Genomic DNA, 21,722 nt, shown 5'->3' on the forward strand with positions numbered 1-21,722 from the left:
TCTACCAATTTTCACTAGAACAAATATATAATCCACTGAAACAGACTAGGGGTGTAAAATTAAACAGGACAGTGACTTTTGGATATAGAGAAACAGATGCAGTAACAGAAAACTGAGCTTGATAACACAAAGTTCATTATCATGATCAGCTATCATGTCATATTGGATTTCTGCTGTTGTTGTAGTTTCAAACAAGGTGTTTAACCTACTCAAAGGTTAATTTTTCATAACATTTGAAAAGTGCACAGATCACAGTGATCAAGACGGTCTTTCTCAATCAATACACCACAAATGAACAATTTGTGAAACACTATTTTGCACAGCCAGCAGCTGTAATGTACAATTTAATTTCAAGCTGTCAAAATATGAGGAAAATCTTAAACATGAGTATCTTATTTACACTGCGATGGAGTCAAGTGTTTTCCCCAGAAGACAATAAACTCTGCCTGTCAGAGTCTCAGAGTTTGAAATCAGAGTGAAATTGTTGTAGGATCATTTGTTGTGACGCAGGAAGAGCAACAACACCTGTGGACAAGGTAAAGGGAATCATCACAAAAATTAAGAAGATAAGAGTCGAGTAGAAAATTCAAGTCTGTGGGAATGATGCAGAGTGGACTGTTGCAGGTGTAGAAATGACAAAATGTTTGTTAAAAATACATAGTTCATATATCCTAGATGATGAACATGAAGCAGAAAGACCGAAAATTAATTTTAAATTACATTGTTTATTTAATTTTATTGAATTCTTAAAATTTAAAAGTTGTAGGGTGGAGTGTGAAATACATCAGATTCAAAAAGATGTATGAGGCAAGGAGGAGAAGGGAATAAAAATGTGTGATTTTTAAAATAACACTTAAATAAAAAAATATAAATATAATAATTATTATACAAAAATAAATGAATCTTTAAACCTAACACCTGCAAGTGGAAACAGGATGACTGTGGAAAATGGCATTTTTGTTTGTTTTATTATAATATCAAATGCAAAAAATCACACATTACAAGGAGCTTGGACAGAAAATGCGTAAAAAAAAATAAAAGCATAATAAGTCAGGAAATGTTTTATAACATACTATACATTTAAAATGTTTATAAAATACGAGACTAACAACAGGGACTATAGTGCAACAGCAGATGGCAGTGTTGCTCTGGTCGGTTGCAATTTGCTTTTAAATCAGGAAAAGAAGAAGAGTCTGACGCGGAAGTGATAACCTGGATCCTTTCTGACGCATGCACGAGCGCTTTGTGCATCTCTTTTTACAGCAGCACCGAGTTTGAGTCCACACTTTAACACTATCAGAGAATACAGACAGAGGTGTGTTTGGTGCAGGTATGTCGTCCGGCGGAGAAGCAGTGTTTCGGGCCGTGGAGACGCCGCTGTTCTGGCTCGGTGCTCTGACCGCGGCCTGGCTGTCAGTGTGCTCCGTGTACCGGCTGCTGTCCGGGATCAGGGTGTGGGTGCTGGGCAACGGACGGCTCGTGTCACCCACTAAACTTGGGAAGTGGGCAGGTGAGAGTCTGACGGAGCACCAACGTTACTGACCTACCTGAAAGTGTTTTTTTTTTTAATTTAAAGTGTGTGAAAGAATGTTAGACAAAGTAGCAGAAGTCTGTTTAAAGCCACTTAAAGACCTGTGAAAGCTTTATTTTGCTTTTGAAAACAGCAAAAATGGCGGTTTCACTCATATTTCTCCATCCAGACCACATTAGACCAGATCTAGATCAAAAACCACTGCACTTATACTTGTCAAATCTGGACTAGATTACTATTAAGATTTGACAAGTGTAAGTATAGTAGTCTTTGATCTGAATGTGGTCTAATGTGGTCTGGGTGGAGAAATATCAGTGAAATCGCCCTTTGTTCTCTTTTCACAAGCAAAATAAAGGTTTCACAAATCTGAAAGTGGGTTTAAACAGCATTAAGGCTTTTTGCTACGATATCTAACACTTCTTCATAAGAGAGGGTGGTGCAAAAACAGGGAAACAGCCGCTAAATATCATTATACTTAACTTTCCCCTTAACTTTTCCCTTTTTCAACCCTGAAGCTCAACATATCACATTTAATCAAAATATTAAATGGTAATAACATATAACAATTTCCAATTATAGGCCTGTAATTGGAGCTTGGATGTCCTGTTATTTATTTATCTTACATTTTCTTAGTATTAATGATAATCTTCCTCAATAATGTCATTCTTTGTGCAGATGAGCATCATCTTGACCCTGAACTCGAAGAAAACAGAGTATCTTTACTACTTGTGACACTAAAGAAAATGTTGTTCACCTGCATTTGTATTAGTCAGCTCTTCTTCTTCTACACATGAATCCAAACTGCTCAAATTTAGGAAAAAAATGGCAAATAGTTTCTGTCTCTGATGTATAGAAGTTCAGAAGAATGTTCAGTATCAAGTCTAAAATTCATCTTTTAGTAGTTATAATCAATGATTCAAAATTAATTCATTCAAGTCTATTGTTATTAAAAAATGTATCACTATTCAACACATCTTTTGTTTGTTCATAGTCACATTTTATGAAGCTGAGTTTTAAAAGCAGCGTTCACTGACCTCTTCTGGCTGAAAGTTTTATAGTCTGTTGGGTGACAGCAGCTCAGTTTTTCCCAACCTACACTGGTCTCTACTTGACATTTAGCAATAATACCTCAAGTTAGTGTTTAATAATTTTTTTAGCAACAGCAAGCAGTTTGAATCTTTTACAGCTTTTAAACTTATCTTTTCATTTTAGTCTTCACTTTGTGACAGTTTCAGGTTATCAGTTATAGATAACAGGCCATTGAGCAATGAAGGCGAGCCTTGGACCAACCTGGCTGAGAACCCGTGTTAAAGAAACACCCTTTATAGCCATAAATATTGCTTAAAATGTTTGTTTAGTTTCACAACACAATCGATTCTGAATTTACCAATTTATTTTATTTTATAACAGCAAATGAACTTCTAAGTCATTCACTAAACACTGTACACTCAATTTGAGAACAAAATCATTATACACCATCATTTTTCACATTATATTACAAGCAGACATAAAATTAAATGAAATGAAAGAATATGTTGTTTGTTGTAGAGCTGAAACAATTAGTTGAAGGAAAAATACTTTGCAACTACAGTATTTGATTAATTGATTGATTTTAATTCATTTTTCAATTCATTTTCAGTCATTTTTCAAGCAAAAACAGTGAAAAAATGCAACACACTCTCAGGTTCCAGCATCTGAAATGACAGGAGTTGCTGCTTGTCTTTGTCATATTTAATAGTAAACTGAATATCTTTGGGTTGTGTCAGACAAAAGAAGACATTTGAAGACGTTACCGTGGTCACCGAGAAGTTGTGATGGGCATTTTTTCACTTTTTTTGACATCTCATAGACCAAACAAACAATTGATTCATTTCAAAAAATAATTGCCAGATTAATCAATAATGAAAGTAATCATTATAACCAGCCCTACATGTAATGAACAACCTGTAAAGTACTGTTCTGTTGGACTGTCTTACATAATAAGTTTACTTTGACTGTTTCATGGTTCAAACTGGTGATTGTGGAGCCACCGGTCTTCTCATGTTGCTTAAGCTCATCTTTGCCAAACACACTGTGGCTGCTTCACGTGTTCTCACATGGTCAGGGTAAAAAAAAAAAAATAAAGAATGGGCAGAGAATGATCACTGTCAGCCGTTTGTCATCGGGTGTAAAGTGTAGTAAATCTGGTGATTGGATTATGGCTCGAGGGGATTATCAAATCAGACTGAATACTGTCCATCTGCCTGGCCTGCTCACTGATGGAACCTTGAAGTTTGAGCAGACTGCTGGGATTGGTTGGATGTTGGCACGTCTGGTGTTCAAGGTTCACATCATAAAGACAAAAAAGCTGTTGGAACAAAAGGCAAACAGAGTATGTGCTTTGTCATATGTAAAGACTAGAATATTATAACATTTACTATATGATGAAGGGCTGCAACTAACTATTATTTTCATCATTATTATTCATTAAAATAGTGAAAAATGCCTGTTATAATTTCTTAAAGCCCAAGATGACGTCTTCAACTGTCTTGTTTTGTCCAAAATCTAAAGATATTTAGTTTACTATAATGTATGACGCATAAAAGTCTTCACATTACGAATATTTGACATTTGTCCTTTAAAAAAAAAAGACTAATATAATGATTATTCGATTATCAGAATAGTTGCAGATTCATTTTCTGTAGATCAATTAATTGATTTGGAGGTTTTCTGATTAAGGATACATTTAAGCATCCTTTTTTGAGGAACGGGGTAATCACTTTTTTGTGCATTTATCCCAAATGTTGAATCTTTTATGTGTGTATTCATCTTTTTACATGAACAGATGGCTTTTCCATCCTCAGTATTTTATCATTTTGTGTAGATTCACAGCTAAAATGAGGTGATTTAATTGTAAAAAACCTGAGCCATATTTTTCAGTCTCAGTCACATCAGTGTGCTAGAGAAACCCAAATGTTTAGAGGATGCGGGCTGAGGTTGCCTTTGATCTCTTTGTGCGCAGCTAAAAATGGAAACGCGTCAGACGTTTTTTTATTTTGGGATAACGCATGCAAAACGATTCAGAATATGCAACGATGCAAAGGAGCCTGTTAGCCTCTCCTGCTCTTTTTCATTCAAAAACTTTGTCTAACTGAAGTGGACTCGATTGAGAGGATGGCCTGATTATGCAAGGGAACTAGAGCCATTCATAAATGAGTTTCACATGAGACGCTGGATCCTCAGGATTCTGGTTCACTGGTGCATGTGTGTGTGTGAGAGAGAGAGAAAGAGTCTCTGTGACAGTGTTACAGAAAGCCATTGTAGTGGCAAATGGCGTCTTTGGTTCTGAAACAATGCTTCCATTATTAATAATATAGCTGCCTTATTGATTTTAAACTAATAATAAGGCAGCTGGTATATTATAAATCAAGTTCATAAAACAATAACATGTAGGCCTATCTAAAAGGAAGGTTACACCAAATTCCTCATAATCCTGTTATGGCTCGTATAATGACATTATAATCTGTCCACATGCAATCTGATATAAATTCCTCTCTGTAAATTTGAGGCTGTCCTCGCATGAAAAACCACACAATAGGTCATAATGTCAGTCGGCCAAAAATGATGTAGAGACAGATGACATCTAGTGGCCGTGCAGCAGTGGTGCAGTTGCGATGGCGTCCATATATATCAACAAATTTCCTTATTTGGAAGAGGAAATGAACTTTTAAGGCATTCACTAAACAGTATGATACTACTGTATGTAATTGCTCTCTTAATTTGATATGTACACAGGTAAAACTTCTGTGGATTTGATGCTAAGTTCTTGCATTTTACAGCGTCATATGAAACGGGAGTGTTTCATTTATGAAAGCCAGTTAGTTTCTTTTATAAAATTAGTCGCTAGTTAATTTTCCATTGATTGACTAATCGTTCTAGCTCTCCATGATATTCGCTCGCCCGATCACCGTTGGCGCTGCCTCAAAGTACTGGGAACTTGGCTTTAGATCACCTCCGAAACAAGGCTGAAACCTGGTTCTAGAAACGTCCCCCCACAGCGTGCAGAGAACAGTGGAAATAAAAGCAGAACCTGTGACAAAGGTTACAAAGGTCCTGTAGTGGAAAAGGGGGAAACTACAGTATGGATCTGCATTAAATGAGAGCCTCTAAGCTTTGGTTTCTCTTTTGTGTTTGCCGTTCTGATGATGACATGGGTTACAGTAATGTATATCAGCTAATCTTGCCAGCACGGTTTTGCTAACGGATCAAAACTCATGTCAAATGTATGTTCCGCACATGCTTACACATAGATTGAAATTATTGATAGAGTAAAAGAAACATATCCTCTAAAAATCATTTATGTTTAAAATAGTTTGACAAGTACATGTGCTGTTACTCTCCCACTGGAAAGAAAGCGAGCGTAGAAGTAGGGCAGGACTTTGCTTATATCTGTCTAGACTGTCTACTGAGTCGTGTCTTCATTTCTCTCCTGGATTGTACGGTGTTTACAAGTTATTAAGGCAGCACTATGTGGTAGACAAGGAGTATTAAATTCCTGCTTGTCCAGACAAACAGCTGTTTGTTGGTAAAAATGATCTCGACCTGATGTGTGTTTTGCCCGCATATGTTTGAAACCCGGGATTTATCGGACAAATCCTCCTCATGTCTTCCTTGAGATGTGGATGGTTTAAAAAAAATGCGATTTATTTCCAGTCCTTCAATTATGTTCAACAATAAAACGACTATCAAATCCAATACCCAAATGGCAACATGTAGTAGCGCTATCATCAGAGCACCAAACCAGTCTAACCTACATTTTCAGAAGACAGCAGTTCTTAAAATAGACCTTGTTTTATTTGAGCGAAGGGAACATGCACTCAGCTGTAAAAGCTTTTTTTTCCCTTTTCCGACTGCAAAACAGTTCATTCTTAAAACAACTAAAAATAACGCGACCTATGTTTCCCTCATCATTGTGCCTGCAGACTCTCTCTCACTCCCCCCCCCCCCCCTCCTCTTCTTTGTGCTATTTTTAGTTGCCCCTAGGATCTCCCATATTCATGTTTGTCACTTTCCTCCCCCCCGCTCCCTTCTGTTTGGCTCTGCTGCAGCCCCAGAGGATGCTCGGCACCTCGGCGTCATCTGTACTCAGAAAGATCACACAAAGGGTAGATGGGTGGATGAGTAAGAGAAGGAATAGTATTGTCAAAATAGCAAAATATTTGGTTTAAAATGAACTTTCTCACCTCCGCAGGGCTATGTGTATCAGACCTTTTTGTAAGCATCATAAAGAACATATCACAAGCTAAAAACATCAGGCATGTGATGCTGGCCAACATGGTTGAATGTGTTATTATTGTAAAAATTGTCCATATCATGACAATATTTATTTTAATTTATGCTGTGTACATTACATGCAACACAATTCGGTGATAGACTGCAAACAAATGAGTCCAATCACATTTCTGGTAGATTACTTTGCAACTTCACCGCTGTAATTGTGGTATTTACCTCGTGATTGCAGAGACATGCGATTAAATCACGATCGCTTTCCTCCAGAGTTGTGAAATTACGGCTCACAGTGTTATAAATTACTTTTCAGTGTTTTGGTGCCTTTAAACTCATGCATCTGTCACCAGGTGTACAGGCCAAAAAACAGCACTGTATTTAAAAAAATGCAAATGCAAGGGACTGCGTTGGTGGGGGCTTGTTGGTTTTGATACTGTTGATCAGTAAAAGGTTAGTCTTAGTAATAGATCCATGAATTTGAAGGTTTATTAGATGCCAAATCATACAAATGATACTATTAAAAATACTGTGAGGAAGGATTGTTGTACAACTGGAAAAGTATCATTGCGACAATCATACAGTCGCAAGTATTATTCTCACTCGGGAAAATGAAAGGTAAACAGTAGAATCCTGATACCCTGTTCATGTTTCAAAGTAATCTACCAGTAATGTGCACTTGCATGTATGTGCTTTGCTAATGCAGAGCTTTGCTGGAAGACACTGATATGTTCTGTAGCAAAAGTTGAGCCAGGTTCAGCTTGTTTTGACGTGCAACCCTGTAGCAGAACTTTTTGCATTGGAAACTCTCATTGGAATGCTGTGTTTTTTCTTTTTAAATGCAGCGCTAATGTCTGTGAAGCAGCCTTACCCAAACCGGACTCCCTACATCAGATTACATCTTATACCAGTACCAACCCTTTTGCTTTTTTGTAACACAGAGCCATGTTTGGTCTCAATGCCTGCTAAAACCATACGCTATAAGATCGTTGTGGATTTTATTAAAACTTGGCTAGATGTTCCCAGTCTTTGTGCTAAGCTAAGTTAGCTGGCTGTCGTTGATAGCTTCAGACATTCTTCTCACTTAACTCTTTGCATGAAAGTGAATAAGTACATTTCCCACTGAAATGTTGAACCTTTCCTTTAAATTTTATTGTGCAGCGATGACCGAGTATTATCAGTTTGTCAAAAAACACGCTCAACACTTGTCAGTAGGATCTACTTCGAGACCAGTCCTTGGTATATTTAACAACGGTCTGTTTTGGCTTAGACCATAAACCAAACAAACAAACCAGATAAGTTTTTTTGTCCACAGTGTCGTTTCATGATCCTAAGTCACTTAGTCAAGAAGCTAAAAGGCCCACTTGTACACCCTAGAGGCTGTTCTGCTCAGTGCACCCTGGCAGACTGATTTGACCTTACAAACTTGAAGTCATTCCCATTTTTAGAACACTTTGCTCCCTCTAGAGAAAGGCAGAATAGAAACTGGAAAGAGAAGATTAATACCCATTTGACACTTAAGACATAACACAAAAATTGATACAGGGATAGGATGGATATTGCTCTTTAAGCTGAGCTCATAGGTTACAAAGGGACATATTGTAACACTTGTACTCTCATCTCACTTCCCATCCACTTTTTGTTATATTTAGCCAGAGGTGTGATGAATAGTTTGTTCTGAAAGATGGGAATCGCTAAAAATAACCTGCTGCTGCTGTTTGTGCCAGGCAGTTCCAGGGCATCCGTTCGCTCGACTGCCACCGATGACAGAGAGGGTCGCGCTTCACCTCTTTCTTTCTCTCTCTTTGTCCTCCTTTTTCACCTCAGCTGCTCCCCATGTACCTCATCCTGACATTCAAGCCTTTACCAATGAAAGTGAATGTTCTAAAGCTTTATGCGCTTGGCGCTCATCGGTGTTTTTGCGCCGCACGTTTCAGGGGTCATTTGTCAGTCAGTCTCTGGAGTTCAGTCGTGGTGATGCTTTTGTAGGTGGCAATCTTTGTGTGTTGAGCCATGGTGGTTATCACTGCTCACGTTGACTTTGGTTCTTCCATTTCTTTCTCTTGGTACTCCATTGTCTTCTTAATTGAACACCAAGGAAGATGAAGAAAAAGTATCTCTATTTCTGAGGATGGTTTTCCTTTTAGATGTTTCTTTAAACATTGCAACTGATCTTAAGGAATACAGGTAGCCTCTCAAAGTGTTTATTTACCTAATACTATGACAAGGGCTGCCCCTTCCTGTGCACATATAATGTGGTGTGTGTGCAGGGCCCTAAGCTTCACACTGCTGCTGCCCCATGGATTTATTTATTTTTAACAATAATTATAGTAACTATTCCCAAACTGGCATTGTGTGTTTCCCTTTTTCATTAAAAGATTAGAGGAACTAATGATCTAGATTCTGAATTTTTCATTCATATTGTAATCAGTGCACGCTCTGTTTATTTCCCTTTCAAATGTTGTCAGAGAAGCTGAGCATTCGCTGATCTGTGGTCTCCAAGGCGATCAAATGGATTTAAATGGCTGAGAAAGGAAACCACTCCTCCTCATGAGTCCACAGAGGGACGTTTAAATGAGGCAAAACGTCCCATGCCACACTTTAAAAAAAAAAACATTTCTTCAGTGAAAATATTTCTTTTAAACAGTGCTAGCAGGTCATGCTAATAGCACAGTTCAAACTGCAGTGAGCCTTCATATTTGAATGGTTTGAGGTCAGAACATCAGACCACCAAGCTAACACTGAGCTAACAGAAAGCAGCTATGCTGCACTGTGTTCACACCCACAAGTTTTACATTATGTCCGGCTACTACTTCTTTATCTCATAGTATAAAGGTCCAAGTGATAAAGTATGCAGACACACCTGTCCTTTTCATCTGGGGCTGTTTTTCGTGTTTGGGCCTTAGTTCCAGTTAAGGAAAATCTTAATGCTACAGAACACTGATATTTTGACAATAAAGCACCTCCAACTTTTTAGCAATGGTTTTAAAAAGGCCTTTCCTGTTTCAACATAACAATGCCTCCGTGTACAAAACCAGGTTCATACAGAAATGGTTTTGCCAGTTTGGTGAGGAGGAATTTGACTGACCTGCACAGAATCCTGACCTCAGCCCCTTCAAACATGTTTTTGCAATGAACTGAAACCCCAACCATGAGCCAGGCCTTATCGCCCAACATCAGTGGTCGACGACCTCACGAATTTTTCTTGTGTATGAATGTGAGCATATCCCTGCAGCCAGGTTCCAAAAGCTTTGTCTTCCCTGAAGATTGGAGGCTGTTATAGCAGCAGATTAATACCTACAGTTTGGTCCTGGAAGGAGATTTTCACATATGTGCGTAATGTTTGGATGCCCACATACTTTTGACCAAGCACCAGTCTTTTTCAGTAAAAACACCTAGCATTTAGTGTTTTAAGGGCTTCAGTGAACTTAACTTTGTTCTATCAGTTGTCAAGGACGTTGCCCACAGTCATTAATATGAGGCTCTGATATGATTATAATGTCACATTATTAAGTTTCTTTTTCATCTAATTTATATCTACATTCAGTATTTCATCCACTTGTATTGAAACATTCTAATGGTTATTTTTCTCAGTTTTAATGAACCCCAGTTTAGTTACTGGAAATAACCTCTGCTTTGTAATACCAAGATCCAAAATTCTGTGAGAATTTTCCAGTGAATATAGAGAAGTGTATTTTACATCATTAAATTCTGTTTGTTGTTTAATTTGTGTCAGAAGAGTATGCACTTTTTATCCTGCTCATTTGGTTTCTATCTCTTCTTTTTTTGTCCCTTAAGTTGTGACAGGAGCCACAGATGGGATTGGGAAAGCCTACGCGGAGGAGGTAAGATTTTCTCCTTCTCTCACAAACACACACACCTTTTCTTTAATGCTACTTACACTGTTTTATCTGTAAACTGATTGGAAGAGCGTGTGTCAAAATGCACGCATGCGTCTCTATGCGTCTTTATTTACATGTGTTTTGTATTTGTAGCTCGCCCGCAGAGGCTTTTCTATCGTGCTGATCAGCCGCTCGCAGGAGAAGCTGGATGATGTATCTAAAGCTATCGGTAAGTGGCACAATCGTTTTAAGTTGTTCTAAAAAATGTTAGAGGCCAGATATATTACAGTGTAAATGCAGAAACATGTTGCCTGAAATGGAAAATGAATATAAAGTGAAGTTTTTTTTTTAAAACAAGTTCCATATAAATTACAAATAAATACAGGATTTATCTCAATAATTATATTTATATTTAATCCATCAGTCTAAATAATCCCACGTTTTATAGTCAGGGGAAATCAACAGCACTTGTGGTCCAAAGGCACAAGATTAATATAGTTCATGTATTAAGTATGACAGCTGCCTGGACTGGAGTTCAATCGTTGTGGTCCATGCAGTAATATGGCATCATTTATCCTGATGCTCAAATGTTGCATTTGTATCACACTGTATGCAATTAAATGATATTGTATTGAATTGCATGTTTTGCACGAGCGATCCTGTATTGAATGGATATTCAGCAGGACTCTTGTGCTTTTGGTTTGGAGGCTGTAAAGCTTCTTGCTGGAGCGGAAAGTGATTCTGTCCAATTAAATGAAAGCTCCCTCTTAAGGGAGGGATATCTTCATTGATGATGAAGGATTATTTCAGGGTTTAATCTTTTTTTTCTCTCTCTCTCTCTCTCTATGCTCTTCTCTTTCCAAGTGACTATTTTTTCAGCAATGCGGTCATTCATAGATGTTTTTACACAATTGAGTACTGATCCGGTATTTTGCACTGTGTCTCATGTTAAAATGTTATCCGTCTGTGTGCCCCTCAGGAAGCAAATGCGGCGTGGAGACCAAAACGATCGCAGCAGACTTCAGCGCTGTCGATATCTACTCGAAGATTGAGGACGGACTTGCAGGACTGGAGATTGGAGTTCTGGGTAAGACACATCAGGTGCTTAGGCCGCCTCACTTTTCATAAAATGTAATTAGTTGGTCATATGCAATGGCAGATTCAATTTGAATCAAGGTCTGCAGACATCAGGAGTGTTATATAATCCACTATGATAAATGTACATTTTTCACATAATCATAAAGGTTAATTTATTCTGGCTTCTTCAGCCCTTTGCTGCCCTCCTAAGATTGGAGAGAGGAATAACACTCTGAACTCCACATTTATAGAAATGTTCTCTTCTTTCCAACCAACAGTTTAAGATCATGTATGATTTTAAATGACATGCTGCTTTTCTCTTTTCAACAGTCAACAATGTTGGAATATCCTATTCTTATCCTGAATTCTTCCTCAACATACCTAACCTTGACACTGTAAGTTGAAGGTTTATTCATATTTTAATCAATATATGAGTGATTATATCATACAGGTATATAAAGAAGAAAATATCTGTAGGCATTTCACAAGGTTATACTGAATGGAAGTAGCAATAGCGGCATTTTCCACTAAGTATGCAATACATTTTGAGTCAGTCTTTATCACATTTTGTCATAAACATAGAAAATCTGCATTTTTATTTATTTTACTATTTGTACTCTTCTATCTGTTTTAGTTTTCATCATTTTAGTCTAGAAAGCAGTTGGATCAATCCAGCTTCACTACAAGGTGGACCCTTTCCAGTTAGCTATTTGGACAGCTTTGTACATTGACCAGATTTCTGCGTTTTGAACATGAATAAACAACAAAAAAAAAAAACTCATGCAAGATGGCAGGCAAACATTAAACTGGATGTGCAGATGGAGCAGAACTCTTCAGACAAAATGAAACTGCACAAAAATCGCCTACAGAATCAGACCGCAATGAAAATATTTTACTTTTTAATTAGAAAATACGTTTTGTAAGGCCTTCGGTATTTCAGAAAACACTTTTTACTATCCTGTGCTTTAATATTGCAAGACAAGATCTCTAATATCAGCAGCTAATATTGAGAAAATTGTCCTGACAATGATATTTACAAGTAAATGCACAAAACACACAAGGTGAGTAAAAGTAATTCTCCTGTTCTTCTTGTTTCAGTTCATTGACACCATGGTCAACATTAACATAACATCAGTGTGCCAGGTGAGTGTTACAATAATGATGTAATGACACCGGTCAATAATGATAAAGACAGGGAACAAATCGAATGTAAAAGAAAATACAAATATTTCCCCCCTTCAGTTGTTATTTAGTAGAGATATCCTTGTTATATCTCATTCTTCTGTTAAAAACTCAAGTTCAAAAGAATAAAAAATGTCGGGGGGGGGGGATATTCTCAGCTTCTCTTATATAGTCAACTTGAAGACCCCTCGAAGAGATGATCTAATTTCGCTGGCTCAGTCTTTACAACTCGGACTTATAAATGTTTGTCATACGTCTCACTTTGACGTCTTGGTTGCCTTTGAGTAATTAAATTTGTCCTAGCGGATTCAAACGGATGAGATAGTTTGAGAACGACTGTCAGGTTGTCCCACAGACCAATAAAGACAAACACACACGCAGTGACATAAAGCACTAAGTCACTTCCTTCCCTCTTCTCCGTGTTCAGCAGTTCCCAAAGCAACAGCTAAAAGTCCACCTACTCTCTTACCTCATGTCATTCAATATTTCTGCTCCCTCTGCTATCATTATCATTTCCTCTCTCTCTCTCTCTCTTTGTCTTCCCTCCACAACCACCTCTCCACACACAACCCACGCACACACATATTTACAAATGTAGATGCACACCTCCACACACTTGTCCACATCGCCCACACATTCATAGATTTTGACTGTTTTCTCTCATGCTTGTGCTCTGTTTTGTTGCCTTCTCCGTCTTTCCTTTCCCCCATCCTCTTTCCAGATGACACGACTTGTTTTACCTCAAATGTTGGAGAGGTGAGTTTGTCTGACATGAGCAGCACCCACTTTATTTTAATCTGACTGATGGCTGTGAATTTGTAGTAATTAACACCACCACGAATGCATTATGCAACACACAAAGCCGGGTGATTATTCTATTTCATTATTTAATTGAATGATTCCAAACTAATTTGAATTAAAAGTGTCACCAGCACTTCTGTGAGACTGTACTTAGGCATTAGCGCTTTGAGCTCATGCTAACGTGCTCATGTTAAGCAGGTATAATGTTTACTGTATTCATCATCTTAGTTCAGCATGTTAGCTTGCTAAAATTTGCTAATTAGCACTAAGCACAAATGAGGCTGATGGGAATGTCATTAGTTTTGCAAATGTTTTGTCATAAACCAAAGTACCAAATTTGAATCTGATGGTGGCACTATATGTAAAGTTAAGAGATCATTAAAGCTATCAAAATTAATCCTGAGTGGGCCATCCATTCAATATTTGTTGTGATATTTCATACACTATATATCCAGTCTGTGGTCTGGACCAAAGTGGTAGACCTGCCGACCAACAACCCCGGCATTGCTATATCTTGATCCATGCCGTTAGGGTGGCTGAAAACTAACAAATTAGAAGAAAGAAGAAATTAAGATCAAATTTCACATACACCAATGTTACACTGTTAGAGTAACATTGGTGTATGTATGCATGAAAAGTTCATGTTATATTTGAGTTCCAATTATGGAGATATAATCTCTTTTCATGATACTGTTTGTAACTTGTAATTGGATGGATTGTACATATCTAGAAGTCTGCATCACAGCTGATTCATACAATTATCTGATCATTTCACACAGTTGTAGCTGAGTGGAATTACATCTGAAATCCTTTACCTGCTTGGCCATTATATCCACAGAACCAGTGTTTTTTTTCCCCCCTTTTCTCAGAATATCACTCACACCTGGTTTAGATTAAATATTGTATGAAAGCACCACAGGCTGGATCATATTATAAACATGTAGATATTGATTTTACTGTATCTTTGATCTTATCAATATCTATAACGTACAACCAGAGCAGTTTTGGTTCAGCTCGCAAACATACATAGTACCATATTCTCTTATCATCCTGTGATTGATTTCAGACTGAAGTGTTTCTCTCATGCTTCATGTCTCTTGTCACCTGGTCTGTGATTTCAGGAAGAAGGGAGCCATCCTCAACATCTCATCCGCCAGTGGGATGTACCCCGTTCCTCTCCTTACCGTCTACTCTGCCTCTAAGGTAAATGGTTTATGAGCTTTAATCCGAGAGTTAACTGAAGTGTGATCTGTAGGCACATCTCATAAATGGTTTATTTTTATTTATTATACCATATACTGTGGTCCGTGAGGAGAAATCCATCTTTCGTCTCGTTCTATGAATTATTCTTTCTCACCCACCAGCATACCTTAAGGCAAATGTTAAAGGGATAAAGCGAGGGGTTATCTTTTTTTTTTTTTATTTGCTGTTTTAATTGTTGAATATAAATAAGTCAGTGACTAACTCAGGTCCCGGGGTAGTGTACCAATTAAAAATGTTTATAGGAGCATGTGGTGTCACAGTGTTTCATAACCGTCTCATGTTTGTTAGCTTAAAAATTGCCTGTTGTTCACAGTTTCAGCTGATTAATTTTCTGCTGTCTTAATACTGGGTCATGTTTATCCTCTAAATCCCGGTTGCAGTTTAAAAGTGCAGCGAAAGTCAACCTAGGCTGAGGCTAATGATGGTCTCAGTTCCTTTCAACTACCATAACCATTAACATTGTAAAACAACATTAGTAACATGATTTTTTTGTGCATGTATTTGCTCCTTACTATGTTTTGCTTAGCCATCTTTCCGGGTTTCTTTTTGCATTAAATGTTTTTACTCTTTTGAGAATTGAAATCCTATGGCTTCTTGGTTTGTTGCCATTAAACTATTCATTTAGGAATTCAATTGTGGCCTCGACAATAATCTGCCTTTTTGTTTTATGTAGGCATTTGTGGACTTCTTTTCACGAGGACTGCAAGCTGAATACAAGAGCAAAGGGATCATCATCCAGGTACGTCCACAAGCCCACATTAGCGTGGTTGCTACAAGCCCACATGGTTGTGGGTTTCGATGACTCAAACAGAGAATCCAGTGTCTGCACCAAAACCCAGAACTCCTCAAAACTGTGAGCCATTTGATGTGTAAATAGCTGTAATGATACAATCCTTTATAGGACATAAGGCTTAACAAAAAATAAATGTTTTCTCAACACTGTGATATTTGACTCAATTGTGAAACTAGACATATTGTTCATTTATGTAACAGCTGGGATTTTCTTCTTTTTTTTTCCCCAGAGTGTTCTGCCATTTTTTGTTGCAACCAAGCTGAGTAAAATCAGACGGGCCACGCTGGATAAGCCCAGTCCAGAGCGCTACGTTGCAGCTGAGCTCAACACTGTGGGGCTGGAGACTCAAACCAACGGCTACCTGCCCCACGCTATTATGGTAAGTCTGGGTATATAATGGTGAGAGCATGAAAATGAATGCCAGTCATGCACACACAAGTGCCCAACCCACAAGACTTCACACCAAAATACAGCTGCACTGGTGAAACATTTGTCAAACATAGACAAGAACAAAGTGTCTTATAACCATTCATCCAGAAAAAATCATCAGAAATTAAGAACATTTTACTAAATAGTTCAATGTAGCCCTTAAATCATCATATAATGAGCAATAAAACATCAAATGGACTTTGTCTTCAGTGTCACACAGCAAACACAGTCTTTTCTCCTCAGGGAGAGCAGTAAACTTTTCTATAGTTAATTTGTACATCAGAAACAGTTTCCAGCAGGCATCATGAATATTACACTGGAATCTGTTTTGGAAAAATAATAAGAGAGTCAATCATACAAAATAAGGTTTTCACCTCCCTGATCCAAGGGCATCCATGTAAAACGTCCCAATTAAAAAGTCTTTCTAGGGAGCTGCTTTTCGGGCGTATTCACAGGTCTGTTCCAAAGTCGACTCATCTGACATTCGGTGGTTCTCATCACCACTAACGGCCAAAAACTGATGTAAGTTTATGAACCCTCAAAAACGATGGAATAGCTCTGTAACGTGCGGTGTTACAATTCACATATTCACAGAACTCCCAAATGCCAGACACATAATCTGAAACAGGACACACACAAGACTTCAATTGTACAAAAACCCAGATCTTTATATAATCATGCATACTTGGGCTTTATTTTGTTTTTTAAAAAAAAGCACCTCTCAAAAATTGTTACTTTAAATATCTCAGGCACTGCTTTATTTAACTACAAAAGTTAGAAAGCTGTTATTCCAGTTGTACATGGTTAAAAACATTCCCAGTTCATATTGACCACATACTGGTCTCCCTCTGGGCCAATTAATCAATATTATACAGTAAGTTAAGGCTTCAATCACACACACAATCATTTGCACATGCCAATGGTATCACTTTAACACAGTTTCTCTTTAGAAGTAATAGATCTGTTGCAGCAAAACGCTGTTTTTTGCCTCTGATGAAGCCACATTGGTGTTGAAACATTGGTCTGTTTCCACTTTTGAAGGCTTCAAATCAATCTGTGTGCTGCAGTCCTTTTTTTTTCTCTTCTCACTCATCAGAAAAACAGACACTTCTGTTATAGGTAGTCAAGGTCTCTCAGAGCAGGAGGACCAAAACCTCATCAGACCACAATTTCACTTTACACAAAAGCTGTCAACCAGCTCATCTCCATTCATTGAATTAATGTTGTGTCAACAGTTGCTAAAGCATTCTGTCAAACTGGAAACATTCTCTGAAATAATGGAGTGGGATGCTTCACTACCTTGCAGTACTGTCTGCATCCTAACTCTGTAATTACCCTGTAGAGACACATGCATCAGAAATGAGACAGAAACAAAAATCTAGTTCAGATTTTTCAGGCGGTGGCTTCATTTTGGCAGAGGTCACAGAGCAACAGTTGTTTTTTCATTCCGCCAAAGTTGTGTCGGACACAGTCGAACTATATGACCAGAATATCAATGATCATGTTATTGATATACAGATAAATAACTTCAAGTCTCCGTTCTGTGCAGTCAACTGTTTTTATGCAGTTGATGTGAACTCCTTCCTTTCTTCAGCCCCTATATTTCACTAAACCACAAGCTGCAGATAAGTTTTGTCTTGTTAACTAATAATCCCTGTCCCTGCTGCTATGCAGTACAGCTCTGCATTCTGCCCATCTCCCAGTAGTAATTCACATTTTACTTGCATCTAAATAAGACTCCAAGGCGAAGTTTCTGTACATTTCAAAATGATCTTTGATGTAGTTTGTTTGTTGCACAATTAAAATGTCCTAAAAGACAAACAGAAAGAAAAGCAATATGTGCTATGATGGAAGCAAAATGGGGTTATACAAAGTCCTCCTCAATATGTGTAATCATAAACATCCCGCAGACAAGACGAAACAAAGTTTCAAACCAAAGTTCAAAGAACATTAGCATGAAAGTTCATCCTGTTCTTGGTCTGCGTTGAAAATGTCATTGGCCACTAAGGTTACATGAACATCATAATCAATGAAGTGGAACAGCTTAGTCATCATTGTCAACTGGACAGGTGTGACCCAACAAACCCCATCAACATTTCCCAACAGCACAGTGTGTAGAGAGTCTTTAATCACTGTAAAAGTGTCATTTCACCACACGCAACCATATCCATCAACTGAATTCATTATCCATTATTATATATTGACATCAGAATTAATGATACATTAATTTAAAGACACTGCAGATTTCAGCTTTAAAGCAAATTACAGTAGAAGTGAAGGAATGAAAAGGAAACAATTAAGAGGAAATTAATTATTATGGTAACAATGAGTGAATGGAAGAGCCATTCATAATGCTTCACAATACTGCTCTTTTCTTAAAAAAAGAGAATTGAAAACTGTGGGTGGTTCTTCAGAACACAATCAGCTGTTGCACTCGCCATTCTGTTATCTGTGAGACTGAGCTTGGAGTAGTTAATGCTGAGCCAGATGGCAAGGGTAAAGCAGAAGATATTGTATCAATGTAATTTAAACAGCCCAAAACTTATAATAACTACAATATTTTTTTAATTAGTACAATGTAATAAAAATTAGATACAAATTTAGTGAATTTGTCTAGGGGGGAAAAAAACTTACCAGATTTTACAGCTGACTAAAGTCATTACAAAAAGGGATTGGCTTTGTAGCTGTTGATACCATCAGTGAGATAAGGTTTAAAAAAATGTGGAAATAGAATTTTTAAGTTTTATGACGTGCACGCAAAATGGGCAGTTACCATTAAGACTTCCACCAAAATTCCTGTAGGTCTGACATCATTTAAGAAGAGCTCAGGCATTATGGTGGAACAATTGCCTGAATTTTCCTTCACACAAACTTCCGTGCCACAGTTGTCGCTCCTGTGGGTCGAAAATTAGTAATGAATGCTAATCTGTTATAATGCCACCAGCTGACCATGTAATTTCCCTCTGTAGGGTTGGGTGACTACAGCTCTGCTCCCTGCCAAGATCCTCAACAGCCACGTGATGGGGATGGGTTTGTCCCAGCGCGCTCGTTACCTCAAGAAGCAAAAGCAGGGATAGATCAGCAAGCGGCTGGGAGCGGCGGCAGCAGCAGCAGACAGAGGGGACCAGCTGTGTTAACGACTCATCTGACTACCGTCATCATCGTCATGGACTAAGAAGAGGAAATGTGACAGTTTCTGGGCAACATCTCAGTTTCCCTCTCTCTGAAACTGCTAGTCGTAGATGATGTGTGGCCCACAGTTACCGTTACATGTATTCAGTCTAATCTGTGTGGAAAAATCTTGTGCTCTGCATTGAGTGATCAGCTTTAATGAATGCGACACTTAACATGTAAACTAAAACTGAACTCCCAGAGCTAACTTTCATCTGCAAAACATGATCAAAATTGAAGCCCATTTGAGAAGGGAAGAGATTAGAAAAAAATTGGATACGTCAGGTTATTGTCCTCTACATGTCTTTATGGGTGTGTGTATGTGTGTGCGCAGATTAGTCTTGTTTGTTAGTATATGGACCATACCATGAAAAAAAAAACAGTTTAGTACAACACTGGAAATGGTACGTATGCAGCAATTCTTTCTAAAGCACTTAACAGTTTATCAAAATTTGAAAGGCTGAAGTGGGTTTTTTTGTTTACGATTACAAATAATTAATTATTGTTAGTTTTTTTTTTTTTTTGTCATGTCATATCAGACTTTCAAAGCACTTACATTTACACCTTTCCTCTTCAGTACCAACTCAAAGCCATCGCTTTTTGCCGTTATAATATCTTTCTTGACAGTACTGATGAGTTGTGCGAAGGGACGCATGTATAATTAAACCAAACTACATTTAATCTGTAACAGAGGGAGAAGCTGTGATTTGTGATTATATTAAAATGTATGTTTGGTTTCGTACTAAATTGGTTTTCAAATTCATTCTTAACAACTAGCGTTACTGTCTGGGACTACTTCATGTCCTAAAGTTCCAGAAAATCCTCTTAAAGTATACTTGATCCCAGTATAATGGCTGGGTGGTTTTGTTTCTGTCTTGTGTGTGTGTGTGTGTGTGTGTGACATCTGCATCGATCTTGAATTTCCAACTGAAACGTTCAGTCTACTAAAATGTGAAACCAAACCAAATGTACAGATGAGAAAAACCAATGAAATAATGTAAAATCTCTGATACATTTTTGAAAACTTACTATATGAGTTTGTATGTTCATACAGTATGCAGTAGTTATGTCATATTTCACCTGTTCTAGCTCAGATATTCTCTTTTAAGTTATACTGTATTAATCCCCATGGAAAACATTTAACTCACACTAACATTAGACACAGCAGCCAGGGACCAATTCCAGTTATGAGGTTAGTGCTTTTCTCAAAGGCAATTGCATTAGGTATTAGGCGTATTCCTAAAACCTATAGGATGCATATTGTTTGAGGGGGAAAGCAGATCAAACAGAACACTTGGATATTGTTAGAATTTAATAACTATGGAAAGCTACTGTGCATTTTTCCTTCGAGCCATCAATAAAAATGCCTTTCAAATAACTTCACCCACTCCTCTGTCTGTCTTGACTTCTTACATTCAGTTTTACCTTTAGATAAATAGATTTGACAAACAGTTTAGAAAGATTTAGCGCATGTTCAGGCCAAACAGGTTATACCAGGTATGACAAAACAGCTCCAGTTTTAATTTTCTCATTGGGCTTTGTAATTACATAAGAGTGTATAATTTATCTGTAAAACTCCTTATGTGTCAAGTGGCATATTTGTCAGATACCATCACACTTGGACCTCCCATAGAGCTGAGTTGTAGAATCTTATATTTTGTGTAATATGTGTTTATTTCCTCCAGCAAATTGTCACTCAGCTCAAATAAGTTTCTTACCATTAGATGTCTTTTTCACAGTCCATACAAATGTGTTGCTTATTCGTGTTCTGCATCTTCCCTCCCAAACATCACCGCCCGGTTCCCATGCCAACAGTTTCTGGGAGATTATTCCGGTGCACTGGTATGGAAGCTGCCGGAAATGTGTCATCACTGAAAATGTAGGAGGGGAGAGGAGCTGCGTGTGTGGAGGGATGCCCAAAGGAAGAAACGAGTGGGTTGCAGAGATGTATATAAAGAGGAGCTCAGTGTTCAGTCCACAGCTCGCTCAGACTCACACACACACTGTCTCTGTGATTTCACAGTTTCAGAGCGAAGATCAGATTGGAAAAGGAGCAAATCAGGATCATCTCTCATCAAGTAGAACCCTCAAAACTGAATATTAGCCAATCAACTCGCTGATGAGTATTCATATTTTTACTGTATTTTGCCTTTTTTTTGCATCATCTGTTCCAAAACTGTTGTGACAGCTGATCAGATTCACCAGATTTGACAACAAAAGGCTTCAAATTCCACATCTAGACCTACACTGTCTACAGCTCATCATCCTCCCATTTGGGCCACTGCTCACCATGGCGACCAGCATGGACACGCTCCCTGCCCATCTGCTGCCTTTGGTGATGGAGGAGTTCCCCCAGTCTCTGGCCACGGCT

The 21,722-nt window shown here is 38.0% G+C and overlaps 1 protein-coding gene across 1 annotated transcript; it reads left to right on the forward strand.

Moving 5' to 3' along the window:
- Nucleotides 1–1,177: 1,177 nt before the first annotated feature.
- hsd17b12b (hydroxysteroid (17-beta) dehydrogenase 12b) lies at nucleotides 1,178–20,734 on the forward strand. The gene is made up of 11 exons (XM_044355419.1): nucleotides 1,178–1,510; nucleotides 10,592–10,638; nucleotides 10,789–10,864; nucleotides 11,615–11,722; nucleotides 12,043–12,107; nucleotides 12,811–12,855; nucleotides 13,616–13,650; nucleotides 14,817–14,898; nucleotides 15,632–15,697; nucleotides 15,981–16,130; nucleotides 19,150–20,734. The coding sequence occupies exons 1-11, from the start codon at nucleotides 1,333–1,335 to the stop codon at nucleotides 19,255–19,257; spliced, it is 960 nt and encodes a 319-aa protein (XP_044211354.1). The 5' UTR covers nucleotides 1,178–1,332; the 3' UTR covers nucleotides 19,258–20,734.
- Nucleotides 20,735–21,722: the final 988 nt, after the last annotated feature.

This window comes from Thunnus albacares, chromosome 1, assembly GCF_914725855.1.
Source record: "Thunnus albacares chromosome 1, fThuAlb1.1, whole genome shotgun sequence".
NCBI classification, from domain to species: domain Eukaryota; kingdom Metazoa; phylum Chordata; class Actinopteri; order Scombriformes; family Scombridae; genus Thunnus; species Thunnus albacares.

Excerpts from the sequence above, each read along its gene's own strand:
- hsd17b12b (XM_044355419.1), top strand. The coding sequence starts at position 1,333 with ATGTCGTCCGGCGGAGAAGCAGTGTTTCGGGCCGTGGAGACGCCGCTG. Across the intron at positions 10,865-11,614 it reads TGATGTATCTAAAGCTATCG|GAAGCAAATGCGGCGTGGAG; the intron begins GTAAGTGGCACA and ends TGTGCCCCTCAG. Across the intron at positions 11,723-12,042 it reads ACTGGAGATTGGAGTTCTGG|TCAACAATGTTGGAATATCC; the intron begins GTAAGACACATC and ends TCTTTTCAACAG.